At 35.6% G+C, this 20,468-nt stretch overlaps 1 protein-coding gene across 1 annotated transcript; it reads left to right on the plus strand.

The window, feature by feature from the left end:
* The first annotated feature begins 562 nt into the window (after positions 1-562).
* Positions 563-18,595, plus strand: LOC128244913 (N-acetylneuraminate lyase-like). Its single transcript, XM_052963053.1, has 10 exons — positions 563-661; positions 2,515-2,576; positions 3,581-3,651; positions 3,904-3,991; positions 5,534-5,597; positions 5,934-6,009; positions 7,198-7,290; positions 10,403-10,563; positions 17,252-17,423; positions 18,211-18,595. Exons 1-10 carry the CDS (start codon positions 653-655, stop codon positions 18,372-18,374), a joined length of 960 nt encoding a protein of 319 aa, XP_052819013.1. The 5' UTR covers positions 563-652; the 3' UTR covers positions 18,375-18,595.
* The last annotated feature ends 1,873 nt before the right edge of the window (positions 18,596-20,468 follow it).

A 20,468-nucleotide genomic window follows, 5' to 3' on the forward strand; every position in this document is an offset into this window, starting at 1 on the left:
ACTCGCAAAAATGATCAATCAAATAATCGTCGACAACCATTTGCATACTCGCACAAAATGATCGGTCAAATAATCATCGACAGTCATTTACATACTCGCACAAAATGATCGGTAAAAAATCGTCGACAGCCATTTACATACCCGCAAAAATGATCAATCAAATAATCGTCGACAACCATTTACATACTCGCACAAAATGATCAATCAAATAATCGTCGACAACCAATAATCGTCGACAACCATTTACATACTCGCAAAAAAGATCGATCAAATAATCGTCGACAACCAATAATCGTCGACAACCATTTAAATACTACCAATAACGTTTGCAATTTACCGAATCGCTAACAGTGGTTGTTAAGATCCTACCTTTATTTAAAATCTGATTGTATGTCAAGTATTTCTTCCCCATTGTACTTGCTGAAGTGATACATGACCTTGGCTATCATAAATATACCTTATGCACTGTCTTGTTTACCAACCACATTTAGTATGTATATGTGTGCGCTATCAACTATTATCAACCCTTATTATCTTGCCAATAAGTGATAACAATAGTGATATATGAAACAACTATCTAGCTAAGACAGTACACTACTAGTAACTGGATATTAGAGAGCTGCAGTGAGCTTGTGTACAGAAAAGCAACGCGATGTCATCGGTAAGATTTACCTACATAATAATAATACAAATACTGACAAATTAGTGTCAACATTAACGTTAAAATCAAGGATTTATTATCTTATATGTCATTGAGGGAAACTGTCCGGATTCATCCATGTACACGATAACTTAATGCAAACGGGTCACCTTTGTTAAATACAGCTTTCCAAAATGCAAATTCTGTAAAATGCACTTTTAATATGGCAAAATGTTTATATCACGCTGAAATCATTGCTTACAAACGCTCACACTTTTTTACAAAATGGTAAGCATTTCATACTCTGCCCATCACCTATTTCATATGCATTCTGTCCGCCGTTCAAATACATTCATAACATATTCGTGATAAACGGACGCTTACCGCTAGTACCGACGACTGAAGTATTCTGATGGTTTATGTTTACGCTAAACGTTATAAACATTGTGCGTGTGCGTAATCGCGTGTGCGTCCGTGTTTCTGTGTGCCGTCCCTTTCTTAATGCCAAAAAAGAACATACCTGGATCAAATGAAGATTTGGTTAAAGGCCAAACAGTATACCATCTACTATCCTATCTACCGGGTTATCGTATGTGAAGGTTGAAGAATATCAATTAATATTGTGGCAACTGACAATGTACGCCCATTGAAGAGTTTGCAATTGTTACATGCGATTTCATCGCAAGAAAAGTTGTCTCCCTTTCATCATCAAATCATTAAAACGATATTTTGTGAGTCATTTTTTCCACGGTATGTATGATGGCGTGTAACAAAAGAAAGTACCGTGGCTGCCGACGATGCACGAGAGATTGCATATTCATTGTATTGTATTATAAAGCATCATATGATCTTAACAAGTATAAAAGAAGAATCATCAACCATACACATTTAAGGAATTAATTGCGGGGTTGATGTCATTTTCGGGGTATGAACGCAATTGGGCTGGTCAAAGTGTAAGGACTCCACGCGTACTTTGGCCAGCCCAATTGTGTTCATATCCCCGATAATTACATCAAACCTTCAATTCATTACTTATATTTACACCAATAGTTCAGTATTTTATTTAATAATTGTTAAAATTTCATTTAAGAAAACCTTTCAGTAATCCTTTCGTACCCATTCTGTAAATAAAATGACCCGACTGTAACCGGAAACATTGTTTCAAATGACGTCACAATAACGCGGGAAAAGATTAACCACTTGAAATCTCTTTTAAAAGTAAAATTGAAACACTTATGGCAACTATACATTAAAATATAAGAAATAAACACTTTCTAAAATGTTGATTTATATTTTACGGGACCTGCTGTCACAATACAAACAATAACAAGATCAATACTTTGCATGTATAATGTTATGCGATGAATTGCGATCCGAACATATCCGAAGATGTTGCGGTCACCGATTGATAAACGCAATTGCCGAAAGGAAAGTTGAGGTGTTAATTTATATATATATATATACTGAACATAAAATGACTCCCGCAGCATTGCTAGAAAAAATCAGGGTTTGTACTTGTTTCCACATTGATTCCTTGCGGAAGAAATGAAACTGTTCCATTAATTATTCATGATTACGTGATTTTCGTCGACAAACCACCCATGGTACACAACAAAGCATAGCTCACTAGTGTACCGGGAGTATCCGACTATGCATCCGTTCATCTCTTAGAAATAAAGAAGATGCATGCTATATTTTCGTAGGTGGAGTTAAAGGACGTTCACTCCCATAAGTTTCATTTCAGGAATTAACAAACAATCAGTTTATTTGAACACATTTACTCAAACCTCTTTAATCACTATATGCGACAGAATTGTATAGCGGAAAATGTTAGTGTTGTGCATACCACGAGTATATGTTGTGTGATTTTTCAGATAAAGACATTCAAATTAGAGGGGCTTATTCCCGCCACGTTTACACCAATGACGGCAGACGGGTATGTAGAGTTCCTTGTTGTTGAGGGGAATTGCCCAGTTATGTGAACAAAGCCCTGGTCTTATCACATCGGCATGGCATGTCCCTATAGTTTCAATTGATTTATCATACATCCAAGTTTGCCATTATTGATAAATGTTGGCATGAATTTGAGTACTCGAAAACATAATTAAATGCCAAAGAGATTTCCTCCATTTTCCATGACCGTTTCAAGGAAGCAGCAAAAAATATCACTGCAAACAGCTTATTGTTAATAATAAAAATTCTATATACTATGCCTTGTCCATTTCTTGTTTGTTGTCTTTTTCTCATTTGGCGTTTGATCCTTGAACGAGTAAATGGGCATTTTTGGTGTATGGCTGCTGGACCGGTCCCTTTATTTTCTATATTAGAAGGATGTTCTTCTTTCTTTTTTTTAAACCTTTGTTTGTTTCATATCAAATAAGATTTGTTTTTTGGTTGTTAAGTTTTTATGTTTAATAGAGTATTTCATATTATGTAGCTAGTTTTTTATGCAAGCTAGTTGGTCTAGTAGTGTAGGCGTCCGCCTCTCATACAGCAGCTTGTAGGTGGTACTTTTTCACTGCCTCACGGATTCACACAAGTATTAGTTTCTGCCTAGAAAGCGAACACGAACGTTCTTGCACAATCTTCAATCTTCATTCAAATAACGATAAAAATACATATTAACATTAAAAGCTCCTCGATGCATCAAAAGCCGTCTTGTCTTTGTCTGTAGTTATAAGTTTGAAACTACAAGGTTGAACAATGACATCTGCAATAAAATTAAAAAAAACAACATTTGAATAAGAAGAAAGAACCTCAAAAAAGAAAAACTATTTCGCCGATCCTCAGAAGGCAGCAATCCTGACATTATAAACTTTCTTGATGGTCGTGTTAGGATTGTTTGTCTTTTTGCTTTAGTGCCGTTCAGCAAGAGCATAGCACGTGTTTCCCATTAAGCGTGTCCATGTACTTAATTGTCTTTGCATGCATTCTTTTCAGAGAAGTTGACTACGACAAGTACGAGACCTATTGTCAATACTTGGTTGATCGAGGGATAACCCAGATATACGGTAGTACATCCATCTTTTGTTATAACAACAACACTTTCCCCACCCTTATATAACTGAAAAGAAGGTTATTTGTGTCTAAACGCAAAACGAAGGTAATCGTTAAAAAACAACACTTATAAAAATAATACTAATTATTATTATTATTATTATTATTATTATTATTATTTTTATTATTATTATTATTATTATTATTATTATTATTATTATTATTATTATTATTATTATTATTATTTGTTTCCTTTTTAATGACAGTTAACGGCACTACGGGTGAGGGGTTTTCGTTGACGTTGGAAGAACGTAAGAAGGTAGTGGAAACGTGGATTAACGTGGGCAAGAAAACGTACGCAATGGGTTACTTATATATCTCCGTTTACTACTGATATATAGTCCTTGTATTAGATCCAAATGCAAATTCTTTTTAAAGAATGTATTTTTTAAAAACTAGTATAACCCCGCAACCTAAGTTGAAATGTGTATGTTGGAATCACAATACGATTGGTCAGTAAGTCGGTAGATCGGTCTGTAAGTTAAAACGTCCACTGTTTTAGAAGGATCGTATTTAAAACTGCATAAACATGGTCACCATTCATGATCACCATGATTGTTTCATGTGGCAAACATTTTTCTGTCAGTTATTCCACAGTGATACACAAGTAACATGCCCTTTAATTTAATGTTTTCTTAATGATATCTGGCCTTTAATTATTGAACTATTACCGCATTTCACGAGTGACTGTTATCACAATTGGTACACATTTTCACCATCTTGTAATAATCCCTATCATATTTTCCACTGACCTAGGGCAGGCATTTGTTTCGAAAGCTTTGTGTCCATGAATTTAAAATATACTATTTTGGATATGTTGCTGTTTATGGAGCAAACTTGTTGAAAAGGTCTAGACACCAAATGGTTATAAAATCTGTAAATACATTATTTCTCAACAACAAGCTTAGAATTGTCCATACGAGCTAGTTTGTTGCAGATAATATATCATTTTACATTAATAAAAGAAAAAAACATTGCGACCATCATGTCGCCCACACGCTGTCTCAGCTAAATTTCTCCACAGTGGTTCGATGGGAATGAACTTTAGCGTCGGTGTCGTATGACCTGTTCAAACTTTAGTAACATTTGACCTAAAATATTTACCAACTGTCTAGCATAAAATAAATATGAATTATTGCAGTTTAAAAATGTCGAGAAAATCTCGAATTCCCTAAATTTCTGAAAGTAAAACAACTTAAATTTGATCGAAATGTTATTTGAACAAACAAGCATGCCAAAAAATATACCCAAACAAAATGTTGCAACAAAAGCATGCAGTGTACATGCACATTAGCCTCAAATCTTTCAAATGCAACCAAATTTCTTAGCTGAACATACATCTAGTTGATGAAATTTGTTCAGTTTTCGAATGTTTCTAAAAAAAATGATGGACTCATATCCCAAATAAATCTCAACACAGCGATCCGGTTGACTGATCAACACTATGTACTCCTGACCGGAAGTACATTCCCTTCAAATGACTGAAGTGTTGGTCAGTGAATCGGATCGCTGTGTTGAGATTTATTTGAGATACGTTTCCTTATAGCTTATGTGGTAACGCAGTGTCCCTTTAAAAATCAGGAAATAAACTGCATAATGAAAATCTATAAATATTTTCCATTCTTGTTTAACGTTATAATTATAGCAACGCTAATTGAAAAAAATATTCCCAGACACAACTAAGATACACATTGTTAACAAACAGCCTGTTAGTGACACAATAATAACAACAACTCTCTCATCTAAAATAGTTTCAATGGAATGTACTTAAAGGAATTGAACGTACTTATGATCGCCTTTATTCAACTTATTTGCGTAGTTGTTTTTTATTTGCAGTGGGAAGATTAAACAAATTGTCGTCCAAGTTGGAGCCTTGAATCTGCATGATACAATCGCCATGGTAACATCACATTTAAAAATACACACTTGTATAAGTCCAACATTATTTTTCCGTTATTTTACCTTAAGATGAATTCGGCTTATTCGATTCTAGTTAAGAGACATTGAATACAAATTGCAAAAAATATAAATGTACTAAGACATAATAAATGTAAACTTTCTAAGTATAGCTCCACTTTAAATCAGTGTGAATCTGTCATTTATGTAAGCGACACTTATCTTGTTTTTAGAATTTCTTTAAAATTGCAAATTCAACTTTAAGCACATACTGTGTGTAAAAGAAATTCCGAAGAATAAAACATATGTATTATCAAAACATAATGTTTCATTGTATCAGGTTCAGCATGCTAAGAAGGTAGGAGCCGATGCCATCGCCACGGTGCCACCACTTTTCTACAAGCCCAAAACTATAGGTACTACTAGTTGCACTGTTAGGAGTTCAGGGTTTCCTTGTTAAAACCATTTGTCCTGGTTATATCTCACCGACTACCATTTGTACTTGCAAGACAATCCCGCACATGACCATTTATCACAATAAATCATAATAAATAATGGTTGAATGTTACCTTAATTTTACTTCTGGTACGAATAAAACATGAAAATTACAAAAATATAGAGCCTGTCACTCATCGTCACACAATTTTATTCCAGGAGTTCATGAAATATATAAGTTAGTGCACAAACATTTCTTGGACGGTTACATAAAATTGTTTATTGTTGACTAGGGGTGTCAGATTAATGCATGTTTGTTTCCGGTCCAACAACAAAACAGCACAAAAATTCGCCATGCTTCATATTTTCGTCTCTTTTTTCACCTTTAATTCGGTTCTTACCACAGTTAAGAGTTTATCTAAGGCGATAATCTACTTGACCCCATGTCATTGAATGCATATCGTTTTGGCTCTAGCTAATTGCCTATGAAAAATAGCAACAGTATCTCAATTATTGGTTTCGGTAGTCAACCTTTAAGTTCAAGCCACCCTCATACCCGATAATGATTGTATTTACGTCCCTAACTACTAAAAAATCATGATTATAAAACTACGTGTTTATTAGAAAAACCATGAAGTGCGCATTTTTAATACTACCCGATGACGCAAACACATGACATTATAGCGAGAGTATATTATTTAAATGACACGTAAACTTAACGTATAAAAAATCAAATTAGGTTAAAAATACCTAAACACGAAATATTTCAGGAGCATACATATAAAAAGGTGCTGATTTGTTTTCGTATTTTTACAATCAAGCCTTTTGAAAACAGAGGAATCCTTGTTTTTTATGTAGATGTTCTTCTGACGTTATGAAACGTTATGATTCATCATAGAAAGTATCGATAGTAACGCGTATTAATATATATGTTCCTATTCACTGCGAGCATGAAAATCGTGGCTAACCAATTTTAGAACGTCGACATGGACTTCTACATTTGGTAGAAGAACCCCACTGGGCATTTGTCTCTTTTCGTGCGTTCGTTAGATAATAATTGAGTGATTTTTTACAGGTTAGATCAAGATATGTTTTGCTGCCGCTGTAGGTTTAATGTTTTAATTATATAAACTGTAAATGTGTTCTACGAAGTTTGTTTCTGTTTTCAGACAACCTCATCAAATACTGCCGAGAAGTGGCGAACGCTGCGCCGGAACTTCCCTTTTACTTTTACCATCTACCATCACTTACCGGAGTTGAACGTACGTTTGTATTCTAGTAAAGAAACAAAGAGTTAGAAATGTTACTATATTTACTCCAAATTGGTTCATACTCCTAAATGTAATTTTCTTTCCAGTCTATCGAACCCATCCCTTATTTTTTGTTGTTGTGTTTGTCGTAAAGAAAAAAAACCCACAAAAAATGTGTTTTAAATCAAAAACAGCAGATCTCAGACCATCGTCGGATAGCCAAGATCTATCAACCACGATAATCTTCGTTCCGCAATAGTGGGTATCCAACGATGATTACCTACGGTAATGGTGCAACACGACATTCGCCCCAAAAAAGCATCAACACTTTTACAGCATGAATGAAATAAGGCATTATAACTCAGAAGGTATTGAACGTAACCATATCGTATGACTAACCTAATAGTAATAAATTATTAGCTTATATATAACTTATGACGGCGCATCGCCTGTGTATTCATCTCATAAGTAGGAGTAGCATATGAGAAACATATACGCAGCGCACTCGGCGTGTTGCCGACGAACGCGTGACGTTCTGCATAAATACGGTGCCCCTTCTGTACAATACTGCTGTCAGCGAAATATCAACATCAACAAGGCACTGAAGAAAACGAAGAGGAGAGCAACCAAGAGGTCACCAAGGAGCCGAGGCAGAGGCAAGGAGAACCCGTCTTCGCCATTATTTTCACCATCATCCTCTAGAGCCGCCTTTTAACCTGCTTGTGATCATGCTCTCTATCTCCTCCTTTCGGCGATGGCCTACGTGCCGCTCGTGCCTCTTTTGTTGACTTATTTGCTGCATCAGTTCCCTCCACCTCCTCCAGCCAACCTGATGACAAGACCAAGATGCAGATAAAGGTCAAGAAGACTGCTTGATCCCTGTCAGTGCAAGATGAGGTGTTCATACCTGATTACACTGTAAGACAATCCTGTCCTATGAAACCGGGATATGACGAACCTGATACTGTATCACCTACATCTTCCCAGAGAGATTTGTAGTCAGCAACAACAAGACCCATCAGAACAACCGAATGTAATCATTAACAATTGTTGTACGTGGACCCAGTCTTAGGAGTACACCGGTAGGCAACGTGTTTTCCATCATGTGCTCCACATGTATAAGGGAATTTCCACTTTTCATAGAACTTGTCAGAAATGGCATGTCATTCATAAAAGGTGATGGGGCAAATGAACAACTCGTCAGAGAAGTATGTCAAGCCAGTATCCATGAACACATGGACGAGGTATAACTGGGTGTTGTGAGGGAGCCTCCAACCGAACTTCATCCAGGCACTGTTTTTCCCAAAGGAAGGTGACGCGCAAAACCAAGAGAATCTACATGCCAGGCTCCAGGAGCATCCTGTACCAGGTGTGTCGCTTGGATATCCTGGGCCCCACTCTTTCTAGCAGTTCATCGAACATCTCGAAGGACATCCACATGTTCTTGAAAGATGCTTGGTCCTCGTCAATTATGACAAAATAAACCAGCGTGTTGGTAAAATTTCACATAAGTTGCTTCTATACGTTATGTGACATTGCGTAATATGTGTAATTTAAGAAAGTTCTTGCCGGGATATTTCGGCTTTAAAATAAAGATAAATCATAAAGCATCTAATGAATTTCACGAAGGAACCAAAAAATGTCATAGCAAACAAAGTTCTCATTTATATTAACACTTAGTATGATAGATAAGTGTCATCGATATTTTCAAGTGAAGTGAAAAGGACACATAGGTAATGAACATATACATGTGTACTCGTTTTACTTCGAATGGCTGAGTGTCCTTAATATCTAAATAAATGCATTAGCATATGCCCATAAATCACTCACGTGGTGTTTTTGGAGTTCTGCTAGTTGAAGTTGAATGCCTTCCACAACACCTTTTGATATTTTCCCGGATTTTTTTTATATATTATTCGTCATAAATAATCACTTTCCCCGCGGACATTAGGAAATGGATTGAAAAATGTAACAATAATTATTCTGACCTTTAACAAAACAGGTCATGCCAAAGTGATCATGTCAACTGGCAAGTGGCATAGTTTCATTAAAAAATGATATAGCCAAACAGAAAAACTTTTTCTTTCAACTGTATAGCATATCGGTATAGCTCTGTCCTTTCCTTCACATACGTTTTTATAAAAAAAAAAATTAAATTATAGCCATGCGCTTGTTTGTTTCGTCAATTATTTAAGGGTTGAATATTTAAGTACATAAACTCTAACCAAATAGTTACGGAAGAATTGGTTTCATCATTCATCTTAAAATGGCGTTTTGCATAAAATAACTTAAGGGATCGATCACGATTCACCATATAAAACATAATTCATGATAGCTGTATTCAATAAGTTCAGGATATTTGTAAGTAAGCAAACGTGTGCAAGCATACTAACATATATCCTGGGCGTGTTGAATACAATTGTGGTTATTTGAAGACGAGTGTCAGATTCTTTTTATCACACTCTTAGCTGTTTCACCTGCAGAGGTGACAGAAAACCCAAACTGACAATGCAAAGTCATTCCTCGCGCTACATGCATTGAAGAAATGTAGTACTCGGAAAATATTTAGCGATTGTTTTCATTCTGTTCACTTGAAGAAAGAATACTGAGATGATATCCAGTAAGAATAACACCATAAAAAACTATTCTTTTCAAGAAATTAACTTGCTTTCAAATTCTGACGTCACATCTTTCAGATGACCGTAATCTTGTGTTACATGTGCATGACTATTTCTTGTTTAAGTACAGAAACAAACGTAAATAAGAATATTTTTCATGAAAAATAGAGAAAATGTCATGTTATTAAACTGGGAAATGAACTCCTCCAATATTTATTTATCGTTAAACGAAATGAAAATTAAATGTATGACTTGGAAGTCTATTACCATGTGAGGAATTATGAATTTAAATTGATTCTGAGCGATGTTGTAATATAAGACAAAGTACGTGATGATTATATTAAACAATTTGATAAAGTACTTGAGTATAGGGGTATGCTGCTGTTGTTTCTTCTGATGAAACTGTTGATAACGACGACGATGGTAATGGTGGTGGTTCTGTCATTTAGACGCATATCAACATGAAGTTTGATATTACTTAGATGACATTGTATAATATATTTCAGCGAATGTTGAGGACTTTCTCAAGGCCGCGTCCGCGGAGATTCCGAGCTTGGTAGGGGTGAAGTTCTCTTCCAAGGACTTGGTCGACATGCTGGGGTGTGTCCACGTGCCCGCCCCCCACAGGGATGACGGGAAGTACAACCTCGTTTTCGGTACTGATGAGGTAATAAATTCATTCGTAAATAGCGAAAGGTACGTGCCCTAATATCAGTTATGATTCAAGATTCAAGATTAAACACATTTATTAAGTAATTTGAACACAATCGTGCTCCTCATTACATGATCAAAAGATTGATTCAATTATACATATTCACAACCATTATACAAAAGGCTTGAATGTGATACACGAAAAAAATAATATGATCACATTAAGTTATCAGTATTTTACACATTTAATTTGTTCTGAATATTGTTTAAATGAACATTGACGGTGGGGACACAAACGTTAAGTTAATATTTATGTTCTATTTATCACGAACAGAGACATTTCATATAACAAACATGTACAGTGTAAACTATTAAAATGCATGAACAAAGCTATATTTTTCATATACATTAGCCTTCACTACGAAACAATATTAACACCGTAATAAAGATGTTCAAATCCTTTCTAAAAAAAATGCACAAAATAAGTTAAATGGAAAAGTTCGTATTTTGCATAAGATCAGTGAAATATATCATGCTAGGCCGAACAAATATGTATTGATTATTAGTATTCATTTATTTTCAATATGTTCTACGTAAATCATCATATACATAACAAACACGAACAAAGTGAAACTCATCTTCAATACCACCACTACGAGTATTTCATAATGTTTTATTACGAGCAATTCTATTGTTACCATAAAGCCAAGTTTCAATACGTAACTGGTGAGACGAAAGTCGCAATTTTAGCAAAAGGAATTCGATATTTCGAAGGAAATTTATCGAGATACTCAGAGCGTACACAAATTTAGGCTGTTACTTAACGAGTTCTACCATGATTGTTTAAAGTGATCAATTAGTCAACCTTCAAGTACTAAATAGAGTGATTTTCTATCGACACAGTTGTGATTAATCCAAACATATGAAACACCAGCTGAGATCTGTAATAGTTTTACATTACCAGCCAAATTAGGCTTTCCTTTCGTAGCGTCTGCCACAAGACCTTTATACAATGTGTTGACTATTATATTATCGATATATTGAGTGTTTTACACCAAAATCTTTTTATTTCTTGTATACCTTGTTATATACAATGACTATCTACCAAATTCATCTTATGTTGACTGTTTTAGATGTAATTATAATTTACAAAACTTTAAATGAACCGTTCCAATTTCTTGAACCTCCAGATTTAACTACCCTAATTCAAAACTGGTGATACAAATGCGTCAAATAATGGAAATATCATTCTTGGTTTCAAAGGCTGGTGGGGGTTTTAATTTAAAGTAGGATATTAAGAGCCTTTCTGCCTTTCCCCGCTTTTCTTGATTGGTTTGGTTAAAAACTTCCAGTATAATTTGAAACAGTCCGAATGTTATTGAAACTTTCAACAGCTTCCGAGTGGTAGCCGTTGTATGACCACTTTTCAGCATGTTTTACATGACCGCGTTTTCGTAAAACGACAATCTTACTTTTTTAGAGTACACTTTTAATCGCAAACTTTTACAATATGAATCTAGCAAATTCTTCGTGGGAGGGCCTCTTATAACCATAGCATCTGCAAACAACATGTATAAAATATATTTCTTTTAAGGTTAATCATCTCCATATCTTTTAAAATAGAGAAAATAATATCGGGGACATAATTTCCCCTTGCGTTAAGCATATGGAAATTTCAAAAGATTAAAAAAATGTGCTACGGTTTCTTTCACGTGCTTTTACCTTAGAATACATAGTATGTATGAGTTTTAACATTTTGCCAGGTAAACCTAGATTGTCTATTTTCTATTATAGTCTATTTCTATATAAGCTGTCAAATGCCTTTTTTAATATCTATAATTGCAAAGGCTTAGCGCTTATTTTTATTCAAAAGTTTACTAATTCAGTACAAAAATATCATCAACAGTTCAGCGACCATTCCCGGATATAAATTTGGCATCGCTGATGATATCGTGATTTTCAGCCCACTCTGTATTGCGTTTATTTAATATTCCTGTAAAGATTTTAGAAAAAAACACAGCCAAAGCGTTATACCACTATATCAGATAATTGAGACGACAAAACGTCGATAGTAGCAATAAAATACACATTTAATAACTAAGCACCAGCAAAAGCTTTATTTTTCTTCAGATCATTGCTCATTGTTTCAATTTCCCATGCAGTAAATGGAAAGTCAAATTCCTCAAAATGCCAACATCACTATCAATGTTATGAATATTACAAAATTGCAATGCGCTGTCATTCGATGCGGTCGGCATATTGTTATTTAAGTTCGAAAAATATCGAAAAAAAATCATCAGTGCTAATATCATTATGACAAGATTTACAATGTATTCAGCTTTTCTCTTTTTTAATATGGCGCTTATAGTGTGTTTTATTATCACAATAGTCTTGTGAATTTACATTTTATTGACCGTTCCAAGGCGGTACCTAACAATTCTTGATAAACATACCAATTATTTATATATATATATGTATATAGTCTTTATGCACTGTGCTGTTCGTAGAGTTGTGTGCTGTTCTATGTTTCTTGTTTGTGAATTTGTGTTATATGTCTTTGGCGTTTGCCCATTGCCACTAAACTGGGTTTATGTTTAAACTTTTTGCTACTGAGCTTGTTTCTGTAGCTTTTTGCATAAATATGGAGATATAAGTGTTAAGCTTACGTGCCGATGTTTTCAACAATAGTTGTAAAGTCATTTTGGCGATATGACGCACCTTACACGTCAGTCATAACTTCTTTTAACATATGACACATCATTATTTTTATCCAATAATCAGTAAAAGGTTTTTAGAAAATGGGATCATGCTTTTAGCACCATGGCACACTTTCTCGTAGCCTTGTACGATGTCTGATCGTCAATAAATTCAGTACGTCCTTACACATTTGAATGGTAAACAATCTAAAACGTTTTTTTACAGCGAGTTGCATTTGAAAGGCGCATCTTCAGAAAACAAAATATAACAAGTTTTCTCCTATGTCTTAAAAGTGTCAGTATTGATACCAGTTTCTGGTATTTCAAAGTCAAAAGGTCTTATAGTTTTTATAATACCTATGGCTCATATGTAAAATGCATTTTTACTTATATTTTAGAGAAACAACTATGAATAGTTTCAACATAGATAAAACTACGTTCCATGCTTGTACCATATTAATAAGAGGAATATTGATTTGAAAAACTACAGTAACAAGCTTAGTAGCCAACATTTTAAACATAAACCCCGTTTGATGGCACAGGGTTAACGCCAAAGACATAGACTACAAACACAAAAAATAACAAACAAGAAACATGGCACGAAACTCCACAAACAACACAGTGCACATACAATATTTGTTTTATAAAAAAACTAGGTATGTTTATCAAGGATTGTTAGGTACCGCCTTAGAACGGTCAGTAAAATGTAAATTTACTGGGGGTTTAAACCAGTTTTCGTGCCCAAACCTCACTCTTATCCCAACAATCCTGAATAAAGTAAAAACGTAAAAGGTAAATCTTATCAAAGTATGCATTAACTTTAGGAAACTTAATTATAAAACAAATAATAATAAACTTATAGGTTAAGCCCATGTACTTCAATGATTAGGGATCCCAACTCTATCTGCAGACGGAGGAATACACTGCAGAGTACCTAATGCAAAATCTTTTCAAACATATGACGCATTTATTGTTTGAAACAATGGGCATCACACACAGTCAGCCTTATTTGTTTTTATTCAAAGGGTTATATAAATATGCGGTGTGCAATTCCGGTGTGTGCCTGGGAGTATCTAGCCGCTTGCGACCATTTCAGGTCGCGCCGGTCGCGTCAGCGCTCGATGTCAGGGTAGCTTCACTATTAGAAACGGGTCACAATACTTCCTAGCTTCCTGGGGGGGGGGGGGGGCGCACTCGTTTGAGAGTTATTGTCAAATCTATGGACCCTTTCGACGTTGATAGCATTGACAAGATCGGTAGCAATTTTCAATTTGTTCAATAAATAGTGTTCAAGAAATCACGCAATGTAGCTTCGCTCTGCTCCCACGTTTCAGCCCGAAGTTTCAGGTAAATTTTTCGAGACAAGATTGCATCTTTTGTGACTTTAAATAAGTTGTTTCCCATAGGATTTGGTGACATCCTTACGAATTATATCAGTACTATTAACGTATTACCGTATGTGATTTCAACGGCACTCACCTTGTCATCGTGGTTTGTAACTTGTAACCATCAAATATCTTGTTCTGATCATGCATAAAAACATACAGCTTGTTTATGTCTTATAACAGTTTACTAACCCTCTCATCCAGTTTATCAAGAGCATTCAGTCAAGAGTCCATGGGATTATTTTTATGTTCTATTCCCCGGGGGTGGTTAAAATGGCCTCTGTCGGGGATCTCTTTTTTACGGTTGGTTCTTGAAGAGCGAGCTCATGTCCAGTTGGTGTATGGAAGTATTGGAACTCTGCGTGGCCGCTGGCTCCATGCTGGCGGTTACGGAGCCGCTATCCGCCATAACGCCCTTCGCTGACGCCCTGTACGGTGCCGGTGTTGGGTCCCAAAAACAGAATTGTCTAGCGCATATTTATCCTAACCATTATACAAGACACTGTTATGAAACTTATCGTTATTGTGGACAACAACTTTTGTGTGTGTGTGTGTGTGTGTGTGTGTGTGTGTACGTGTGTGCGTGCGTGCGTTCGCGCGTGCGTGTGTGTGTGTGTGTGTGTGAACATTTTTTTCAATCGTCGTTTTCCCTCACCAACGAAATGATAAGTGTATGTATAATAAAACCCCAGGAATACATACTACTTTTAATGATCAAACTCATTGTGTCCAATATAATGGCAGTATTTTTTAATTCGCTTAACATTTAGTTTGATAAAATGAGCAGTCAGTTGTTATTGTTTTTGATCGGGTAGATAAACAGAGGATGTGCCAGAAGACAAAACTTTAATTTTGATAAACATATATTTGTACGAAGAAAAATATAACTAATCATGTCAACTAAGACTGTGGCTACATTTTCTTGTGAGGAAATGCCAATTTAACACATGTTTAAACACATGTTTGAAAATATATTTTTAACACTCAACCACTTATTCTGAAAGCTATTTTAACTGGCTTGTATCTATTTGTCATGATATTCATGATGACAAGCTTAAGGCTCACAATAATAATAGATAGGAAACTAAGAACTATTTTAATGTTTTATTATTTTATTTTAAAGCATTATTCAATGATAATTATGTCTCTTATAACTTAAACCCTTGCCACCGTAAACCGCTCCAAGTCTTGAACATTAATTGTGTTTATTATTGTTGATGCACCAGTCAATTGTAACCACGGACCCCCAGGTCCGTGGGTATACCGGGGACAGCTGGGGAAATAGGCCGTGTGTTTACCTGTCAGGTGGACCCGCAGTGCCGGGTGAATGCGCTGCTTTTGTTTTCGCACAAAATATAGCGGCGAATGGGCCTTACCTAGGGTTCCTGGGGTGCGGGGGGATTTGGCCCATTCGTTCGTCCCCGCAGGGCAGGGATTTTACCCGGGGTTGGCTGGACCGAAAGTCAAAGTCCCCGCTATTCCCCGGATCTTGGGGGGGGGGAGGTACAATTGACTGGTGCATTAAGTAAAGCTTTCAAATGTTTGTAACGTATAAGGATTCCGAAGTACAACTGTGCGATTTGTTTGCCTGGCGCTTATATATTACTTTAGCGTTAGGTAAAAGGGTATTATGTGTACATAAAGTATATGTAACATGAAGTCCGTAAACAACTAACAATGGCATTAAAGAGTTACAAAATAGTCAAGTCTGTGTCACAAAGTCGTCATATATTAAATATAAACTACAGGGATTTTAAACGTGATTCATCAACGCCAAGTAACTTTAACATGTTCTATTTATTGTTTGTCAGTCTATTCAAAATAATAGCAAGATTAGCAATATTCAAATCCAAATTGCTAAATCAGTATTTACAATATCTATCTATTGCAGTCAAGCTCAGCTTAAAAATAGCCCTTGAACGTGTGTCAATAACGAAATAAAGATGTAGATTGTGGTATAAGGCAGATTATAGGGCTGGGTACAACTATCAACTTTTTCTTTCTTCAATATATTGTACAGCATGTATTGACGTATTCATGCCTATCAATGTTAACTCAAAGTATGATAAGATAACAAAATGTGCATGCACTAGCTTCAGATGCCCATAAAAGTGGTGAAACCAGTGTGGTTTTGTCGTGAAGGCTGAACTACAGCAAAAAGGTGTCAGAGAAATAAAACCCCACATAGAGCCATTATTGGAAAATAAAATATAAAAAATGTAAAATAGCACGCTGTCCACAGAAGGTTTTTCTTCTGTTTTTGTTTTGGATTCACTGCTTCCAAACAGAAAATAAAAACAACGAGAAAACAGTAAAGCCGAAAGGGCGTCATCGATTAATTTATATCTATAATTAAATAACCAGATGAAAATATGGCTAAAAACACGCTGTTTTCAATATGTTCACTGCGAATTTCAAACTCATCTCAAAATACTCACATAAACCGCCTTTACATGTTCCCCCACCCCGCTCCCCGTACAATGAGGTTTCTCACGATCGATAACAAGTTGGAAGAAATAGAAATTGGAGTTGATCGGATTTATACGCCCAGATTAATATAGCTCGTTTGACGACAATTAAATAATTATTTATTTTTAACACGATTTCTGGTTTCTTTTTAAAGAAATTGATGGCTGCGATGGTGCTAGGGGCAGATGGGTCTGTTGGAAGCCTGTGTAACTTCATGGCGCCGCTCATGAATCGGATACTGACCAACACGGCGGCCGGTCGCATCCTAGAGGCACGGGAGGACCAGTACCGTGCACAGCAGATGTGCCGGGTAATGTACAAATACGGTACGAAAACGAGGAAGGTTGGCTCAGAGGTAGCAAGTCAATACCTATGCCGGTCATGCCGGTCATGAACAAATACGGTAGGATAACGCGGAGGGTTGACTCAGAGGTAGCAAGTCAATACCACGCACAGAAAAATGTGCCGCTGATGGCAAGCACGGCGGCTGCAGTTAAAAGCGTCATTCTTATCCAAAACATAGTGCTTCGTTAGTCATGGTCACAAATCTATTCATGTATCCATTAGGCTTAAGTTATTGTCTACAATTATTTTATCATTCAGTTTCGATATAAAATTATCCTAAATGTTGTTTTTCCATTTAAGATATGTTGTGCTATATTGATTGGTTCTCACTTTCGAAAAATCATTTATTTAGAAAATAACCAAGAGTTTGATCAGCTAATAGTTGATGTCAGTGCTTACAACAGCAGGGGTGCCGGTATCAAATGAATACAAAATGACAGTAATTGATCCTTTAATGCAATTATAGTAACTTCATTTGTGCCGCAGACATTCAAGGTTGTGTTTAATACTTCTCCAGAATGGCCTTACATCCAAAAGGAGTGACATTTAGTGATACCAAGAAGCCTTTGCCATATAACCCGAAAATAGGTTTTGATGATAATGTAAAAACAACGCAGTCGGAGATGGTCGGCATTTTATGAGGAAGTCGTCTTCTTAACATAAAGGCCAATGAAACAATACGTTAACGTTGAATTCAGCGAAATCATTCGACGTTAAATCCAGCAGAATCATTCAAAGTTCCTTCATTGGTTCCGATATTCTCTTCAGGTGACATGTTTGGGTCGAACGTCGCAGCCCTAAAGGCCATAATGGCCATGGTCGGCCTTGACCTTGGGGGCCCAAGGTCACCGATGCGGAACGGGACGCCGGACGAACTTGAGGCTTACAGGAAAGAGCTGGACGGTATGGGCTTCTTCCAGTGGTACAAATAGACGATAAGGAATACACTTTCTGTTCCTGATACATGTCTTACAATGAATAAAATGGACTCAAAAATATGTGTTAAGCCCCTTTAATGTAACTGTTGTGCCGGCACTTTTCATTGTGGTTCCCTTTACTCGTAAATGAGTGTTTAAATATTGTCATTTATTTCAGCATTTTGGGACAAAATCTGTTTTGGTATTGATGTAGTAAAATGCTAACAGAAACCTTTTGTAATGTGAAGTTTCATTGTTTTTCTTTCAGTTTGCTATTGGCCTTTGATCAATTGGTTATTGAGCTCGGGTACTTGCACAGTCTTTTAGTATATAATACGTTATTAGTTTGAAATTCTTTCATATCTTGTTATATTTTATGTTATATGTCTTTGGCGTTTACCCAGTGCCATTAAACCGGGTTTATGTTTAAACATTTTGCTACTGAGCTTGATTCTGTAGCTTTTCGCATAAATACTAATTTGTGACAGCTTTTTCAACAACGTTTGTATATTTATTCTCAAGGATTTTCAAATAATGTTGGCGCTGAATACATTTAATTTATATGATTTATGACGTCGCCAAATTGAAATATAGTATTTCAGGGAGTTTTTAGGATTTTAATTCATTTTCTCAATAGTCCCTATTTGGAATACTATTGTGCTACACGGCCACCTGTTGGACACCCCTAACGCGCTAACGCGTCGGTTTTTTCTTCTTTTTAGAGCAAAAAGTACAATGTACATCCGCTTATGTACTAGGGGTGTTCGGAAATTATTGAGACTGCATTCATAAAAAAACACTCATACGATGCATTTAAAATTTTATCAGTTGAGAGTTTAATCTAATATAAAAAATCTTGTATTTATGTTAATATAATTTGAGTTCTTGCGCTGCCTTCACAGGTAAGCAGCATTCATTGATATTCTAACATCCATTTACTTATACACTATATCATTCAAACATTCGTCTCATGTTATAAGCGAAGACTACCAATGCGCCATTATGAGGGAAGCGATGACCACATACGTACCACTGTGAGGGGACCGAAGACCACTCACAAACACAGTTAAGAAGCCCAATATATATATAATGCACCACTGCAATGACACTCCCAAACACGGAACTTTTAGAGAACCAACGGCATCGTATGCGGCACTGTATCGGTGATCAAAGGCAAACAAGACAAAAATGATGCATAGCATCAAGTTGGCGCGATAAAAAAAGACGAAAAACATGCATGTAGATCAAAAGTTGTAATTTACTTCAATGATAGCAAGTTAAGTACACATATGTATACGAAAGACAGTATTGATGATTATACTGTAACAATTGTAATTGTTTTTGTAAACACACTTGACTGGTAGGAATTTATTAAACGGGGACAATTACTATACATTATGAGGGAATAATGTAGAATTTATTCTTTTGAATGGCATATGCAAAACAAACAATAAAGCTTAATGTTACTTTTTCAAAACTCCCTCAACAAGCGAGATTACTGCATAGGAGATTGAGAAACATTTAGAAAACTATTAGTGCACCGTGTAACCGTATTTACAATTATGATAACATGTGAAGTATACATATATTCAACAGACATTATTGTTGATAATACTGCAACATTTGTTTTTGTTTTTGTGAAAATTCTTTACTGCTATGAATAACTTAAATAATTTGAACAGGGATAAAAAGACTAGTATACATTATGAAGGAATACCCTGGAAATTATTATTTTGAATGACTTTTGCAAAACGAGCACATTAAGCTTAATACTAAGTTAGTTATTCAAAACTTCATTTCTCGCTGCTCGACAAGGGAGATTACTGCGTATGAGATTTAGAAACATATAGGAAATTGGTATAGTACCGTGTAAACTTCATCTATTCCGGTAAAAGTTGGTTTTTAAAATCACTATTTAAAACAAATATATTCAGGGCCGTGATAATGCATTCAAGACTTACAAAAATACAAATAATACAGAGCACATACGCAACCAACATACACATATAATACCTGATGATATGGTATTATAAACTGAAATTTCTCACACAAATTATATGTATTTCGTCCGTAATCTTTGAAAATATTTGGAAACTCTGCTTTTCTGAA

The sequence above is a fragment of the Mya arenaria genome, chromosome 8 (assembly GCF_026914265.1).
Source record: "Mya arenaria isolate MELC-2E11 chromosome 8, ASM2691426v1".
In the NCBI taxonomy this organism is placed as follows: Eukaryota; Metazoa; Mollusca; class Bivalvia; order Myida; family Myidae; genus Mya; species Mya arenaria.